Here is a 16138-nt window from a genome sequence, read left to right as displayed (position 1 = left end):
CTGGAGAAACTCAGCAGATCTAAGAGCATTTGGGGAGAATGTTTTGAGCCCAATATGACTACTCCTTTGAACTGAGGGGAGAGGTGGAGAAGTGCTGGGTTTTATATTGTAGGGGAAAGGGCGAGAGGAGGAGGTGGGATGTGTGTGTCGAACAGAAGTGAAAGTCAGGACTGTTAGAGGTTGAGGGAGATTAGAGATCACAAATATCATCAAATAAAAGGCTTGTTAACGCTTGCTTTTAAAAAAAACAATTTGAGATATATCTTGAGTCATAATTTTGAGCAAGTAGTAGGTTAGCTCTACCAAAAGCAAAGCTAAGAAAAACGCACACTGGTGGGACAGGGTAGTTTGAGGACAAAGGACAGAGTTCATGGTGTGAAGTTATTTTTTAACTCATTATTGATTCCAGAAGACTGAAGTGCCTAAGTGGAAAATTAGGTTCTGTTCCTTTTGCTTAAGTTGGGGTTCACTGGAACACTGTATAAACCAAGGGCCAAAATCTGAGAATGAGAGCAAGATGGTATATTAAACTGGCAAGCGGTTGGTCAGGGTCATGCTTGTGGATTGAGCAGAGCAATCCTGCAATGTGTTGACCCAATCTCCTGAATGTAGAAGGAACCTGCATGGTAAACAGCGCATCCAGTCGACTGGTTTGAAGGATGTACGTATAAAATGTTTCTTCATCTGGAAGAGTCTTGGTCTCATGGAGCAAGAGAAACCGCAAGTCAGAGTGTTGCCAGCTAGAGCATGGGTTAAGAACTAAGCTTCTGAGTGTAGCAGAGCAATTGTTCCATTTCCTGTAACTAGATGAGAAGGTGCCAGGAAGCGGCGGGGGGGGGGGGGGGGGGGGGGGGGCGGAGGGAGGTTGGGGGTGGGGGATTGGCGGATATGAAGTGTTGGGGGTGATAGAGGAATGGACCAGCATGTCATGATGGAACATCCCTTTCGGAATGCTGATGAGAGGAAAGGGGAAATGTGTGTTTGGGTGGTGGCATCATACTGCAAGGGAAGAAATGGCAAAAGATGATGTTTTGAATACTGAGGTGGTTAGGATGTAAAGTGAGGACAAGGAGAACCCTATTGCCAAATTTCAAGGATGGGGAAGGGGTAAGGGCAGAATTGCAGGAAATGGCTTGGCCACAGTTGAGAGGTCTGCTGTGATCCTCAGTTGAGTGAAAAGGAAGGCATTTTGGAAGCACCTTTATGGAAGCTAGTATCTTTGGACAGATGTGACAGAGACTGAGAAGCTGGGAAAATGGAATGGAGTTCTTACAGGAAGAGGAGATTAGAAAGTGTAACTGTGGGAGTTGTTGAGTCTGTGATAAATATTAGCAGATAGCCAGTAATGAGAAATGGAGAATGGGAGGTTATGGATACAGGCATCATCGTTTTGGAAAAAGAGTTGAGGATATGGGTATGGGTCTGAGTGGGACTGAAGACGAATTTTCCACAAACCTCACAAAAGGTCAGGCATGTCTATGACCTGCAGTTACTCATGGCTACACCTTTTGGAGAAAGTGAGACATGTTTAAAGGAAAAAATGTTCTGTGAGAGAGCATGTTCAGTCAGGTGGAAGGTGAGTGTTTGGGCCTCTAAAGGAAGATGTGAGAGTTCTCAGAGCAACCTGGACTTCCATAATGAAGAGGTGGCAGCTAGGGACGGGAAACTGAAAATTGAAGTATTGTAGGGCATCAGAAGAATCACAAATGATGTGAAAAAATGCTGGACAAGTGGAGAAAAAAATAGTCAAGATAGGAAGAAATAAAGTTTAGGGCAGTAACAGGCTGAAATGATGCGTGTCATGACAGTCCTTTTGTTGGGTTTTAAAAAGAAAGTACAAAAGGATGGGATTTGGGAACAGGAAACTGCAAGGAAAATCTCCAGAGGAGATGAGATCAGTGACAGTCTTGGAAACAACAGTGGACAGTCAGCGGTGAGATGATAATCCAGGAGGAAAAATGTGTCCAGTAGTTGGTGCTCAGTCCCCAAAAATGTAGAGGTCAGTATGCCAGATAATAACAGCACAATTCTTGTGGCAGTTTTGATAACAAAGTTAAGGTTAGACCAGATAGAATAAGTACAGCTAGTTCAGATAAAGACAGGTCAAAGTGGGTGAGGGGAACAGAGAAGTTAATGTGGCCAATATCACACGGTTCTTAAAAGATCAAGCATAAGAGACCAGAGGGAGGGGAGGCATGAGAATGCTGGAGATGTGTGAAAGGGCCTGTTGCCTAAAGAAGTGGGCAAAGAAATGAAGGCTATGACAGAAGAATTCAATGTTGCACTGCACCATAAATTTATTGGCATAAGGGGATAAAACTTCGGGTGGCTGTCTCTGTGGAGTTTGCACATTCTCCCCATGTTTGTGTAGGTTTCCTCCAGTCCAAAGATGTGCAGGTTAGGTGACTTGGCCATGCTAAATTGCTTATAGTGTCCAGGGATGTGCAAGCTAGATGGATTAGCAGTGGGAAATGTTGGGTTGCAGGAACAGGTTTAGGGTGGGCCTGGGTGTGATGCTCTTTGGAGGGTGATTGTGGACTCGATGGGCCGAATGGCCTGCTCCCACACTAGAGGGATTCTATAATTCTATGAAACCTGAGCCTATGGCTGAGCATAGATTGTTCAATGATGGTGAAGGAAGATTATGCAGTATGAAGGATGCATAAGAAGAGGTGGAATTCTAAGCAGAGATGGGGCCAGAGAGTGTGGCAAGACAGGAAGGATCCAGAAGGTTGTATATACCCATATTTTGTCGGAACTTTCTTTCCATTAAACCTGGAAGAGGAAAGGTTTCTTATTAAGGCTTTCGTTGAGATGAAGAATAAAATGGAGCAACAGACCGAAATAACTTTGTAATAGAGTGAGTTAGTGCTGATGGAGAGGGAGTTTTCATGTGTACATGTAGCAATACATGGCGGTGTTGTGGAAATCAGGATTAGGGAAGTGATGGCTGGACTGTTAATCCATAGACCCCTGTAATATTCTGGGGCCCTGGGTTCAAATCGTGCCATGGCAGCTGATGAAATTTAAATTCAAAATCTGGATTTAAAGTCTAATGATGACCGTGAAACCATTGTAGACTCTCTGAAAAACCCACCTGAATCACTAATGTTCTTCAATGTGAAGGAAATTACCATCCTTACCTGGTCTGGCCTACATGTGATTTTAGATCCAAGGCAATTAACTATCCTCTGAACAATTAATGATGCTGGTGTCCTAATGTTGTGAATGAATAAAAAAGTGTGGTGAGAACAATAGTCTGAACAGACTTGCTTTCTTGGAGATAGCTGTAATCCTGGGTGAATCTGAAATATTAAGAATGGAACTTGTTGGAAGCAGAGCTGAGCCATACTCTGCCATTGATGCCTGCTATTAACACTCTGCTCTGAACCTATCTCCCTCCTGTCCCACCATGACCACTCCCTTCGCCTTTTGATCTGCAACATCTGTGATCTCTAATCTCTCTTGCCCTCTAGCCTTTCCCTGAACTTCCCTTCTGTTCCATGTTCTTCTACACTCCTTTTACTACAATATAAAACTGTCACCGTTCACTTTTCCACCCTACTACAGTTCCAAAGAAGAGTCATATTGGTCCTAAAAGTATTAACTGTTCCTCTCTCCACAGATGTCAGATGTGGAGTTTCTCCTGCACTTTACAATTTGATTTCAAATTTCCAGCAGCTCCAATGCTTTGCTATGGTGCAAGTTTGATTCAAGTGGATTTGTAATCAGCATTCCTTTCTGATTAGAAATCCTTTGGTCACAGATTCTCTATACTGACAATGAGACAATTTACTTAATGGATTGAATTTTTCTTCTTCTTTCATGGGATGTGGGCATCATTGGTTTTTGTTGCTCATCCTTAATTGAAATACTGGGCCACTTCAGTTAAATACATTGCCGTAGGTCCGAAGTTGCATCTAAGCCAGACCAAGTGAATGCCCCTAAAGGACATAACTGAATCAGGTGGGTTTTTACAATAGTCAATGTGTTATTGAGGCTAGCTTTTTTGTTCCTGATTTATTAAGCAGATTTAATTTAAGCAAGTTTAAGTGGGATTTGTTCCCTTGTCCCCACAGCATTAGCCTGGGCCTCTGGATTACAAATTCAGTGAAATTACCTCAATGCCACTGCCTTCCCCCATTTATTTGGATCACCGCTGCCCTCTGCTGTGGTAAAACCACTGTGGTATTGACCTCTCTTATTCCAACTCCGTCTCATTTCCATAATGTAGACATAGTTGTTGTGCTTTGTTGAAGAGAGAGAGGCTATAAAATTAGATAGAAGTGCTTTGGAATAGGAATATGGTTACAAAAACAGTGAGTAAATATTAATTCTGCTTAGAATATTTGATTAGAAGCTCAGGAGTGCCGCCAAGAGACAACGAACAGTACAGCTATTTTAAACGCGCAAAGTTAAATTTGGGGAATTTGATTGTGAATTCAATTTTGTTTGAGGTTTGTCATTTCCAAATGCAATAAATATTGTATGCAATTCTGAAAAAAAAACCTTAGAAATGATAAAGTAGGCTGGGGAGAGAATGCAGGATAGATTCATCAGAGTGATACCTCAACTTCAAGGCTTAACATTATGAGGAGAGATCACACAAACTAGGTTTATATTCACTGGAATTGAGAAGATGATTCAAGTTTAACTTGTTTTCACTGAATCTGAGGCTTGGAGTCTCAGTGGTGAATTTGCATTATTGGGATTGGGAGGGTAATAGGAAGATACAGATAGGAAGCTTGGTGAAAAGGAATGAAAGGCTTGTCAGCAACCGGTGGATGGAGATTAGAGTTGCGCCACTGTCTGGCTGGCAGATTGATAGGCAGGAGCATGAGACTGGAGCCAGAGGAAGGGAAATGAGAGTTGGGGCTTTGAGAGATAAAGAAAGGAGATCATAAGGAGAAATGCTTACAGCAACAGCACAGGCTAACACAAGTAATGTTTTAGATCATGTGTGTTGGAACCTTCACAATCATCCCGTGCTACTCTAATGAACAAGAATAGGCTACTTGACCCTACGATTCTGCTTCACCAATTGGTAGCTAATGACTGATTTGATTTTAACCCCAACTGTAGCTTCCTGCTGCATATACCTGATCACCTTTTATCCACTTATTAACCAAGAATCTGTATACTTCTGACTTAAAAATATTTTAAAAGTCTGCATCCACCGGTGTGTGAGAGGGAGCACAGGTATGAACGGGATGGTGTGTGGGAGGGAGAGCGGGTGTGGGCGAGATGGTATTGAGAGAGGGTGAGTGTGGACGGGATGGTATGTGAGAGAGAGTGCGGGTTTGGGCGGGATGGTATGTGTGAGAGAGAGTGGGTGTGAACAGGATGGTATGTGAGAGAGCGGGTGTGGGCGGGATGTTGTGTGCGAGGGAGAGCAGTGTGGACAGGGTGGTATGTGAGAAAGCAGGTGTAGGTGGGATGGCATGTGAGAGAGAGCGGGTGTGGATGGGATGGCATGTGAGAGAGCAGGTATGGGCGCGATGGTATGTGAGAGAGTGGGTGTGGACAAGATGTTATGTAACAGAGCAGATGTGGATAGGATGGTATATGAGAGAGCGTGAGCAGGTGTGGAAGGGATGTTGTATGGAGAGGGAGAGCGGGTGGGGATGGGATGTTGTGTGAGGGAGAGGGTGTGGGTGGGATGGTTTCTGAGAGCGTGGTGTGGGCGGGATGGCATGTGAGAAAGAACGAGTGTGGGCGCGATAGTATGTGAGTGAGAGCAGGTGTGGGCGGGATGGTATGTAAGAGAGCGGTGTGGGCGGGATGGTAGGTGAGAGAGAGGGAGTGTGGATGGGATGGTATGTGAGAGAGTGGGTGTTTAGATTAGATTACTTAGTGTGGAAACAGGCCCTTCGGCCCAACAAGTCCACACCGACCCACCGAAGCATATACCACTCAGACCCATACTCCTACATTTTACCCCTTCACCTAACACTACGGGCAATTTAGCATGGCCAATTCACCTGACCTGCACATTTTTGGATTGTGGGAGGAAACCGGAGCACCCGGAGGAAACCCACGCAGACACAGGGAGAACGCGCAAACTCCACATAGAGAGTCGCCTGAGGCGGGAATTGAACCCGGGTCTCTGGCGCTGCGAGGCAGCAGTGCTAACCACTGCCACCGTGCCGCCCAAAGGTGGGCAGGATGGTATGAGAGAGAGAGTGGGTGTGGGCGGGATGGTTTGTGAGAGAGAGAGCAGGTGTGGATGGGATGGTATGTGAGAAGGAGAGTGGATATGGAGGGAATGTATATGTGAGAGTGGGTGTTGACAGAGTGGTTTCTGAGTGAGTGTGTGTGGACGGGATGGGACGTGAGAGGGAGAGTGGGTGTGGACGGGATGGTATGTGAGAGGGAGAGTGGATGTGGACGGGATGGTATCTGAGAGGGAGAGTGGGTGTGAACGGGTTGTTCTGTGAGAGAGATTGGGTGTGGACAGGATGGTAGAGGGAGAGTGGGTGTGGACGGGATGGTAAGTGAGAGAGAATGGGTGTGGACGGGATGGTATGTGTGAGAGAGAGTGGGTGTGGATGGGATGGTATGTGAAAGGGAGAGTAGGTGTGGATGGGATGGTATGTGAGAGAGAGTAGGCGTGGGCGGAATGATATGTGAGAGTAAGTGAGCATATGTAGGATTGGCCTGTGTGAACAAGCAGATGTGAGCGGATTGATGTGTGAATGAGCAAGGAGGTGTGGGCGGATGGTGCGAGTGCGGGAGCAGGTAATGGGTGGATTTGTGTGAGTTAGTTGAGTGAGTAAGAGCAGATTGATGTTTGAGTGAGTGGGTGTGGCCGGATTGGTATGAGTTGATTGTGTGTGAGTGTGAGCAGGTGTGGGTGGATTGCTGAGCGTGAGCAAGTTGAGTGTGGGTGGGATCAGTGTGTGTGAGTGAGTGGATCAGTGTGTGTGAGTGAGTGGGTGTGAGCAGACTGGTGGGTTTGAGTAGCAGATGTGAGCGGATTGGTGGGTTCGAGTGAGCAGATGTCAGCAGATTGGTGGGAGTGAGTGGGTGTAAGTGAGCAGATTGGTGGGTTTGAGTGAGCAGGTGTGAGCGGATTGGTGGGTTTGAGTTGGCGGGTGTGAATGTATTGGTGGGGGTGAGTGGATGTGGGTGGATTGGTGTGTGTGAGTGGGTGTGGGCGGATTGGTGTATAAGTGAGTGGATTGCTGAGTGGGCTCGTGAAAACAAATGAGGAATCAGTCTCAAATATTCGTACATGTTTTTGGTGTGACTGTCAGTGCAGTATCTAGTAACCCCTCTTAAATCTCACTTTAGAATTTTATTTGCCTCAAAACTTGTATTAGACATTTAAGTTTTATACTATTGGAACTTACTTTTGGATAATATATTTTCTGTTTGTACAATTTGCAATTATCCAGATGTTTCAAGGTTAATATTCATGGAGCACATTGCTTTTAAATAAAGTTTCAATGATTTTATAATGCTATTTCTAATATCTGAAATGTTGATGTAATTAAAATTTTCTTGGAGGTTGCCTTGCTAATGCATGTCATATGGAGTACTATAGGAGTGGTGCAATTTTATATGAATCTAGCCAAGTCAGTCATATATTCTCTTTAGCATAATGGTATTGTCCCTACCCCTGGACCAGGGGGCCCAGATTCAACTCTCAGTAACTCTGGAGGTGTATTAACATTTCTGAACAGATTAATTAGAAAAGTAGGGTAAAAATATTTACTGAGTAAAAAGTGAGGTCTGCAGATGCTGGAGATCAGAGCTGAAAATGTGTTGCTGGTTAAAGCACAGCAGGTTAGGCAGCATCCAAGGACAGGAAATTTGACGTTTCGGGTCCAAGGAACAGGAAATTCGACGTTTCGGATCGAATTTCCTGTTCCTTGGATGCTGCCTAACCTGCTGTGCTTTAACCAGCAACACATTTTCAGCTAAAAATATTTACTCCTTTATAATTCGAACCAATATTTGTGTTTTTTCATACATTGTCACAGGGTGGCGCTAAATCTCAGTTTCCTGACTTGTGTTAGGTCTAATTATTTTTAACGTTCGTACCAAAATACTGTTTAAAGATTTAGTTGCATGTTTATTTCTAACTGTTCTAGGTATATTTAAAACATATTTTTGAAATAATTACTGCCCTGAATAATACTGACCAGAGTTTAGCAAAGCCAGGCAATGTTGTTGATAAATGCTGCAAAGCACCAGTATTCCATGATTTATTTTAATTTTATTCAAATTCAAACAAAGTTTTCTCTGCTGGATTGTTAGCAATTATGAACAGTGCTGATGATTTTTGTGGTTGGCGCTCATGTCCAAGTGTCTAATCGAGATCTACAATAATAGGCAAAGCAAATTTCACCATTTATGCATGGGGAAAATTTACCTAATTGTCAATATCTTCCTAACATGCATGAATAACACATTAAGAAGTGAGCTAATATTGGAATGATGTAAGAACACTGAGAGAATTAGTTGCAAATTTACCTAATTAAATGACTTTTTTTTTGGGAAAATCTAGCGTGGAGATATTGCTTGTAGAAGGCACCAAGGTTGAAAAATGTGAGTGAAGTAACAAGGAAAATTAGGTGGTATCCAAGCTAGAGGTTTAAAAGCCTCTACTCCAGAGGGGAGAATTAAATAGTACATAATGTTGAGGTTCTGAAAAAAGGAAGACTTGAAAATGTGATGAACAAGTACATTTTAAAATTTCAAGCAAAATTTGACATTACACTTTAGAACATAGAACATAGAAGGATACAGCGCAGTACAGGCCCTTCGGCCCTCGATGTTGCGCCGACCGAATCCTACCTAACCTATACTAGCCCAATAACTTCCAAATGCCTATCCAATGCCCGCTTAAATGACCATAAAGAAGGAGAGTTCACCACTGATACGGGCAGGGCATTCCATGAACTCACAACCCGCTGTGTGAAGAATCTACCCCTAACATCGGTCCTATACCTACCACCCCTTAATTTAAAGCTATTATTTCCATATTCACATCAGCAACAGTGTCCTGTTCCTGAGTGAATACTGATGAAAAGTACTGATTTAATGTCTCTCCAATCTCCTCCGCCTCCACACACAACTTCCCACTACTATCCTTGACTGGACCGATACCTACCCTAGTCATCCTTTTATTCTTGACATACCTATAGAAAGCCTTTGGGTTTTCCCTAATCCTACCAGCTAAAGACTTTTCATGTCCCCTTCTCGCTTCTCTTAGCTCCCTCTTTAGCTCCTTCCTGGCTACCTTATAACTCTCAATCGCCTCTACTGAACCTTCACGCCTCATCTTTACATATGCCGCCTTCTTCCCTTTCACAAGGGACTCCAATTCCTTACTAAACCACGGCTGCCTCACAAGGCCCTTTACACCATGCCTGACTGGTACATACCTATCGAGGACACGCAGTAGCTGCTCCTTGAACACTCCCCACATCTCATTAGTGTTCTTCTCTTGAAGCCTGTTTTTCCAATCCACACATCCTAAGTCATGCCTCACTGCATCATAATTTCCCTGCCCCCAGCTATAGCTCTTGCCCTGCGGCACACGATTATCCCTCTCCATCACTAAAGTAAAAGTCACCGAGTTGTGGTCACTGTCCCCGAAGTGCTCACTTTGTAGAGAAATATTGGGTCAGATGGCCAAAAGCTTAGTCAAAGTAGTAGATTTTAAGGAGCATCTCAAAGAATTTGATTATTATTGTCACATGTACCTAGATATAGTGAAAAGTTTTGATTTGCATGTAGAAAGAACCAGAGGTTTGTAGAAAGCTGTGAGGAATAAGAGAGAGAATTCCAGAGTTTAGGGCCCAGGCAGCTAAAGGCAGAGTCACTAACAATGATGAGGATATCAGGATGCTCAGTAAGCCCACATTAGTGGAGTCCATTAATGGGCTCATGGAGATTAAAGATATGGAGAAGATAGAGGCCATGGAGGGGTTTGAAAACATGGATTAGAATTGCAAGATTAGAATTGTTAGACCAGAAGACAATGTAGATTAGCAAATACAAGCTCGATGATTGAAAGGCGCTTAATATGCATAAGGACATGGGCAGTAGTGTCCTGGGTGACCAAGTTTGGGGAACCTAGTATATCGGATGCTGGCGAGGAGTAGTTAGAAAATCGTCTGCAGCAGTGAGTGGAGGAAAAGGTACAGTTGAGTAAAGTTATAAGATAAACAGTCTTGGCAACAGATGACACCAAGGTTATGAACAAGATTGTTAAACCTCAGTTGTCAGAAATACAGGTTGAATAGGTATGAATTGGAGATTATGGCAGGAATTGTAGGTTTCTCTGGTATATCAGTGAACATTGGCAAGAAAAAAACAATGGTCCCAGGAGTAGGCAAGTTTAAGTGCCTCAACTTGTCAGGGAAGGAGCTACAAAATCCACCAATGTGAGAGCTTTTAAAGGGAGGAACATTACACTAACACTGTACGCACTGTACAGGAAGTGGGCCTGCAGGGTCCCTAATCCCAAGTCATCCTAATGCCTTGCTCTTCAGTTGCTGTGCACTTCCTTGCAACATCGTTGACCAACTCCTCTGCAGCAACACTTTTGGGCACAGAGCGGGGAAGGATAAAGATGTCAGCAGGATCTCGATGTGCTTTGTTCCTCCTGCCTCCAGATGCTGCAACAAGCTCTTGCCACAGATGTTAATCCATGGTACATCCTGTGTAACCATGGTGTTTTGCTGTCTGCTGGAGCAGGTACATTTGGGGCTACTCAGACATACAAGCAACCAAATGCAAGGACAATATTTATTAAAAAGATGTGTCAGATAACATACAGGGCATTGTCAACTGTGCCACCAAACTGTTTTGAATATGTGTTTTTTAAAAAGTTTCTTCCTCTCCCAGTATGCCTTTTTGTACTCCCTGGTTCTGCAGCTAGATTCTGACTATGCTGCTAGGGCCTTGTGGCATAGCCTCCTCTGCCATTACTCTAGAAGGATTCACTCCTGCACCACCCCCTTGACTAAGCCTTCAGGTCCCTGTTGGGAAATTGTAGTACCTTCTTTTGCTCTTCTGACATTTTCTGGAAATGTCCTTAACCAAGCAGGGGCAACTTCAGAATGACTGTGTGCACGACAGAGTACACCACAGAATCTTTTGGCAGATATTTGCTGAGCGGCGAATTGTTTCAGAAATGATGTGTGGTAAACTGGAACTGGAATCAGATGTGATGAACATCATTGGGCAGGGGGTGTAAAATTCAGGGCAGCAGAGCTAGGAGTCAAAGGAGGAAACACACCAACAGTTTAAGAAGCAGAATAGGTACAACGTTTGCAATCAAGGTCAAAATATTAAATGACTTGAAAGTTGGAGAGGCTTTGTACAATGTTGTGGCTGAAGAAAAAATTATGGTATGTGAATCTAATGGCGTAGTGAAGTTTTGCGTGGATCAAATTGTCAATATCTTCCTAACATGATAGAAGAACACATTAAGGAGTGAGCTAATATTGGAATGATGTAAGAATGTTGAGCGAATCCGTTGCAAATTTAGCAAATGTGAGTTCAGGCAAGTATGAACAAAATTCTAGCCAAATGGTCAAACAGATATGGCATTACTTGGCTATTATTCTTTTTCTGTCATCTTCTCTTTTACTTGAGGGCTGCATATATGTATGACACATTATTACTTATTGCAGCTATCTCTCAATTCGTCGCATCATCACACATCCACAGGTGAGATTACTGAGCTGATCCCATTGCACAGCCATGACTCTGGCTTCCTTTTGACCTGTTCTATCACTGGTCTTTCCTAGGAACTCATTTTAAAAATTACAGCAACAACACAGTAAAAATCCAATCTTAGAAATTAGTACAGATGATGTTGTTTTGCAATGTAGTATCTGAGTAAGATGAATATAGGCAGTGATCAATGTGTGAACATCTGACATACAAACGAGGTACTATCCAATGGTGTATTGACATTAATTTTAAAGATCTGACATGCAAATGTTTCCTCATTTTACAAATAGCTATTTTATATTGGTATGGTGTTCCAACTTGTGTACAAATTGACATATGAATGCACTTGACAATGTAACCCATTTGTAATAGGCTGCTTTCTAATCATATTTTTCTAGTGGTCTCAAAATGTTGATGCGCAATTTTGATATTTAAACATTGGATTGCATTTATACTTATTGTATACAGCACAGAAATACAATGAGTTTTCCTCATGAATCAGTGAGTAAGTGGAGTTATCTGGGCTAGCAAAGTTCCTTGTTTTGTGCCGGGTTGACTTTGTTCCATACAACTGAGGAGAGGAAAGAAAATCACCCATTGTTTCCACTCCTAAAAGTTTATGTGACTATAAGTTTGGATTTTTGACTTAAAGTCTTGTGTCTTGCTTGACTGATTCATCCTGGAGTCAAATTGTCGACAGTGTGTTACTATGAAGACCAGTAAAATGGCACCAGATAAATTTTTCATGATGTTGAGACCCACTGGCAACATACCTCAATATGAATCTCACCCTTCAGCATAAAAGTAAAATGAAAGAACTAGAATTGAATAAAGTTAAAAATCATTCAACACCAGGTTATAGTCCAACAGGTTTGAGTATAACCTGGTATTGTGTGGTTTTTAACTCTGTTCACAGCTGACCAATACCGGCACCTCCACATCATAGAAATGAACAAAAAGAAACTGTTAGCTCTTTAAACAACTTGAAGATGGAAGGGTTAATCATATTGGGTTACATATATTGACATTATCTGTGAAAATATTCTTTCTATTGCCCCAGTTTTTCTAATGTTTCTCTTCTTCATTATCTTAGATGGCAGTTCATACTTGGGGCAGCGTTCTGGTACCTTGCTGAAGTAGGCAAGTTGTGACTGGATGCAGTTGACATTATTTGCAACCCACTCATAACTGTACTCTTCCCTCTTGGTAAGAAAATTATGAAATATTGAGTTACTAGTATATAAGCTATCTGTTGTGCTATTCAGGTGTTTTGGAAGTACTCTTATGAAGTTTAATTGCTGAAGTATTTTTCTACTACTTTGATTTGCAATTATGTCACAAACTGTGGAACATGAGTATCATGAGGCTATTGTCTTGAATTATTTTGCACTGCTTGCCTAAATTTGGTTGTCACAACAATTTATAATCATTGTACTGTCAACAGTCCTGCTGCATGAATGCAGGGTATGTTATACAGCTGTACTCTCCCTCACCATCACCACCCCCAATGCCCTGCCTTACTTTTCTTTGGGACACTTTGAATTCTTGTTTTCTTTCTTCATGCTAGATATGCCTCTTTATTTGTTGGGAAGATTTGAATTGTGCCGTTGGTTGCAGTTAATTCATTGCATGGCATTGCATTTGGTATTTTTAATAAGATTACTTCAAGATAGCTGGCCTGTTGGAATAACTCATTATAGTTCTTTCTGTAGTTATGAAAAGTTTATATGAAATGAGTTATGAGGATCTACACTTTATTGATGTTATGGAAGCTTTGTATCTTCAACTAACAGCTATTCATTATGATAATTAGTGCATGCTGTAGTCAGGAGGAATTTGACAATGTAGTCTTGCCTTTATGGTAAGCTACGCTGCTTCTGGAGTTGCGAGTATGTGCTATCAGTAGTTCTAGATAATGTTATTCCAAAAGTGGCCTAACTAATGTCCTGTATAGCTGCAACATTGTTCAACCTTTGACTGTAAGACAATCCCTTCATACCAAGGATCATCTTAGTGAACCTTTTCTGAACTGTCTCAATAAAAAATGCCTTTAACATGGGTAATCATCATTCCACATGGCAATCGATAGCTGCTCATGGGAAGGTATACATTCAGGTGCTTGTAACCAAATACCAATGCTCTTGAATCTTCACTATGTATTTTGTGTCCAACTTAACAGTTCTTCTTGTAGATTTTATTTGCCACTAGGTTAATTTAAAATCAGTGTGAAGGTTTAAAAATGCATGCTAAGACTATTTTAAAGTCAGTTGTTTGTTATCTGTGCAGCCAGAGTCTATGTGCACATGAGATCATTTAAAAGGCAATTAGGCATTATTTTCAAATTCATGTGCTTTTAAATATGCAATTTATATGCATTATTCTTAAATAATGATGAGATATTAGGGGAATTATCAAAATTAAATTGGATATTTTTTTAAAAATCTTAAATGCAAGCGCAGGTTGGTATCACATGACATGAATAAGAACTGCTCCAAGTACAGGCCTTAATTGGTAATTGCAACTTAGTATTATTAGGAACCACAGTTAGTTTCAGTGTCATTGGCCTAATAAGGGATAAAAGTCAACATTCATGATTTGACTGAAGTCTGAATGAAGGCTTATAACACTTAGTGTTTGTGGAATTGTATTCCAGAGTGAATTTTATCCTTGAAAGAACAAAACTGGGGCAAAGGGTGTAGGGGAAGAAACAGGGGAATACAAAATTTCTGGTATGTTTTCTAATGTTTAAGCATTTAAAATTCTGATTTGTTTTATGCGCCAGAATTTGTAAACTATGTGGATGATTTATTTAAGATGTTTAAAACACCGACTGTATAAATGTAAACAACTTAAACCCTCCTGAGCAGTTTTATTTTGTGTGGAACATGGACTATCCAAAGTCCTGACTATCATGATACTTCAATGTTAGAGTGGTATGGGAACATACTGATATATTATTTAAATTGGAAATTAGCTTTGGGAATGTGTTCTTATTGATATTTGTTCAATTTATTTTTGTATTATAGTTGTATTTCTATTTTCAGCATTGACTACATTAAAATGCATATTTAGTATAAATTAACTTCCACATTTTAAATGCTGCACATTTTCACAGAATAATTTAATTTGGATATATGTAGTTGACTTTTTTTTTTAAAGCATGTTTTGTCATTCCTGAAATGGAAAAGTAATTCTTAAACTGAGAAGAGAAGGTGAGCAATTCTTCAATCTTCGCCAAAACTGCTTTTTTAAAAACAAAATATCAAAGACTTTCAAGAATAGTTAAATGTTTTCATGTTTGTGCATTTAATCCTTCTCTTTGTGGATGAGCTAAAGCTTGCCATTGAGAAATTGCCAAGTGGCAAATAGCATGAAAGTGTGCATGTTAACTCTCTGGACCATTATGTTGGACTATTTTCCTAATCAATCCATTTAGTGATGTTATTACACACTTCTGGAGCAAGTGGTACTTGAACCTGGGTCTCTTGATTCAGGGGCTGGTATACTACCACTGCACCACAAGAGGACCCTAACATTACGTTGGAAGACCATTTGGATAATGTTACACATTTGTGTGTTTTTAAAACTAATTTAATTAAAATACTGTCAACCGATTCATTGCTCATATTCATTTAAAAATGTGACAAGTAAACAATCCTGAATTTGGTTGGAGAAAATTCCTCTGAACTGCTATGGTAGAAGTTACATTTCAGCAACAGCTGCATTCTATTTGATGTGAAACTGTTAAAACCCTTTTCCTTGAATCTGGTTAGTAAACCTGTGCTATGCAGTTGTATAATAGCTAAAGTCAATTCTATATCAGTAATTTGTTTAATGGAGCTTCAGAAAAACATGCTTTTCATCTCTCCAGTGATGCTCAACAGCAACATTTTACAAAGAATAGAGATTAAACTGAGACTTTGTTTCTCGGAACTGTACCTCAACTACAGCACATCTCTGCCAAACCACATGCAATGGGCGGAACCCCAAAGAGGCCAGCGTTTGCAACCCAGGACCCTATTGGAAATTGTTGGAACTAAATGATTTACCATTTTATTTTTAGGTTTGCTGACATGGGTAATCTGATTAAGGTGCTAACCAGGGACATAGACCACAATGCTTCACATTTTTTCTTGGATTTTGAAAGTAAGTTTGATCCTTCACAGCTGGTGTACACAAAATTTGTTCTGTTTCACCAGAGTGAAGGCCAGTACAGGTATTAGAAATGCACGCAACAGCAGGATGCTATCACTTAACAATGGTTGCATGACCTCTCCATTGTGGCTGCAAAGTTCATCCCATAATTTAATTGTCTGTTTAATACTTTTTAAAAAATTTATTTTAAAAAGCTTTTTAATTTTCATTCACTGATTCTCAGGTCCTTTTTGTCAAGATGGCCGTTATGCCTGCAAGCAGCTTTATCTACTTCAGCACCTCTGTCTCT

General features: G+C 41.2%; 1 protein-coding gene across 7 annotated transcripts in view; it reads left to right on the top strand.

The window, feature by feature from the left end:
- The window catches only part of LOC132813608 (CYFIP-related Rac1 interactor B), a 188509-nt gene that overhangs the window by 132544 nt on the left and 39827 nt on the right, over positions 1 to 16138 (top strand). For 6 of the 7 annotated variants that reach the window (XM_060823227.1, XM_060823214.1, XM_060823225.1 and 3 more), the window contains exon 3: positions 12788 to 12900. Coding sequence is in view for 1 of the 7 variants with exons in the window: in XM_060823219.1 (XP_060679202.1) it covers positions 15768 to 15840 (73 nt within the window). In the remaining 6 variants the exon portion in view is untranslated. Of the gene's footprint in view, positions 1 to 12787; positions 12901 to 15757; positions 15841 to 16138 lie in introns of all 7 variants that reach the window. The other variant, XM_060823219.1, reaches the window with a different exon arrangement.

This window comes from Hemiscyllium ocellatum, chromosome 4 (genome assembly GCF_020745735.1).
Source record: "Hemiscyllium ocellatum isolate sHemOce1 chromosome 4, sHemOce1.pat.X.cur, whole genome shotgun sequence".
Classification (NCBI taxonomy): Eukaryota; Metazoa; Chordata; class Chondrichthyes; order Orectolobiformes; family Hemiscylliidae; genus Hemiscyllium; species Hemiscyllium ocellatum.
Note: the sequence above shows the minus strand (reverse complement) of the source record. Positions and strands in the feature narration are given on the sequence as shown.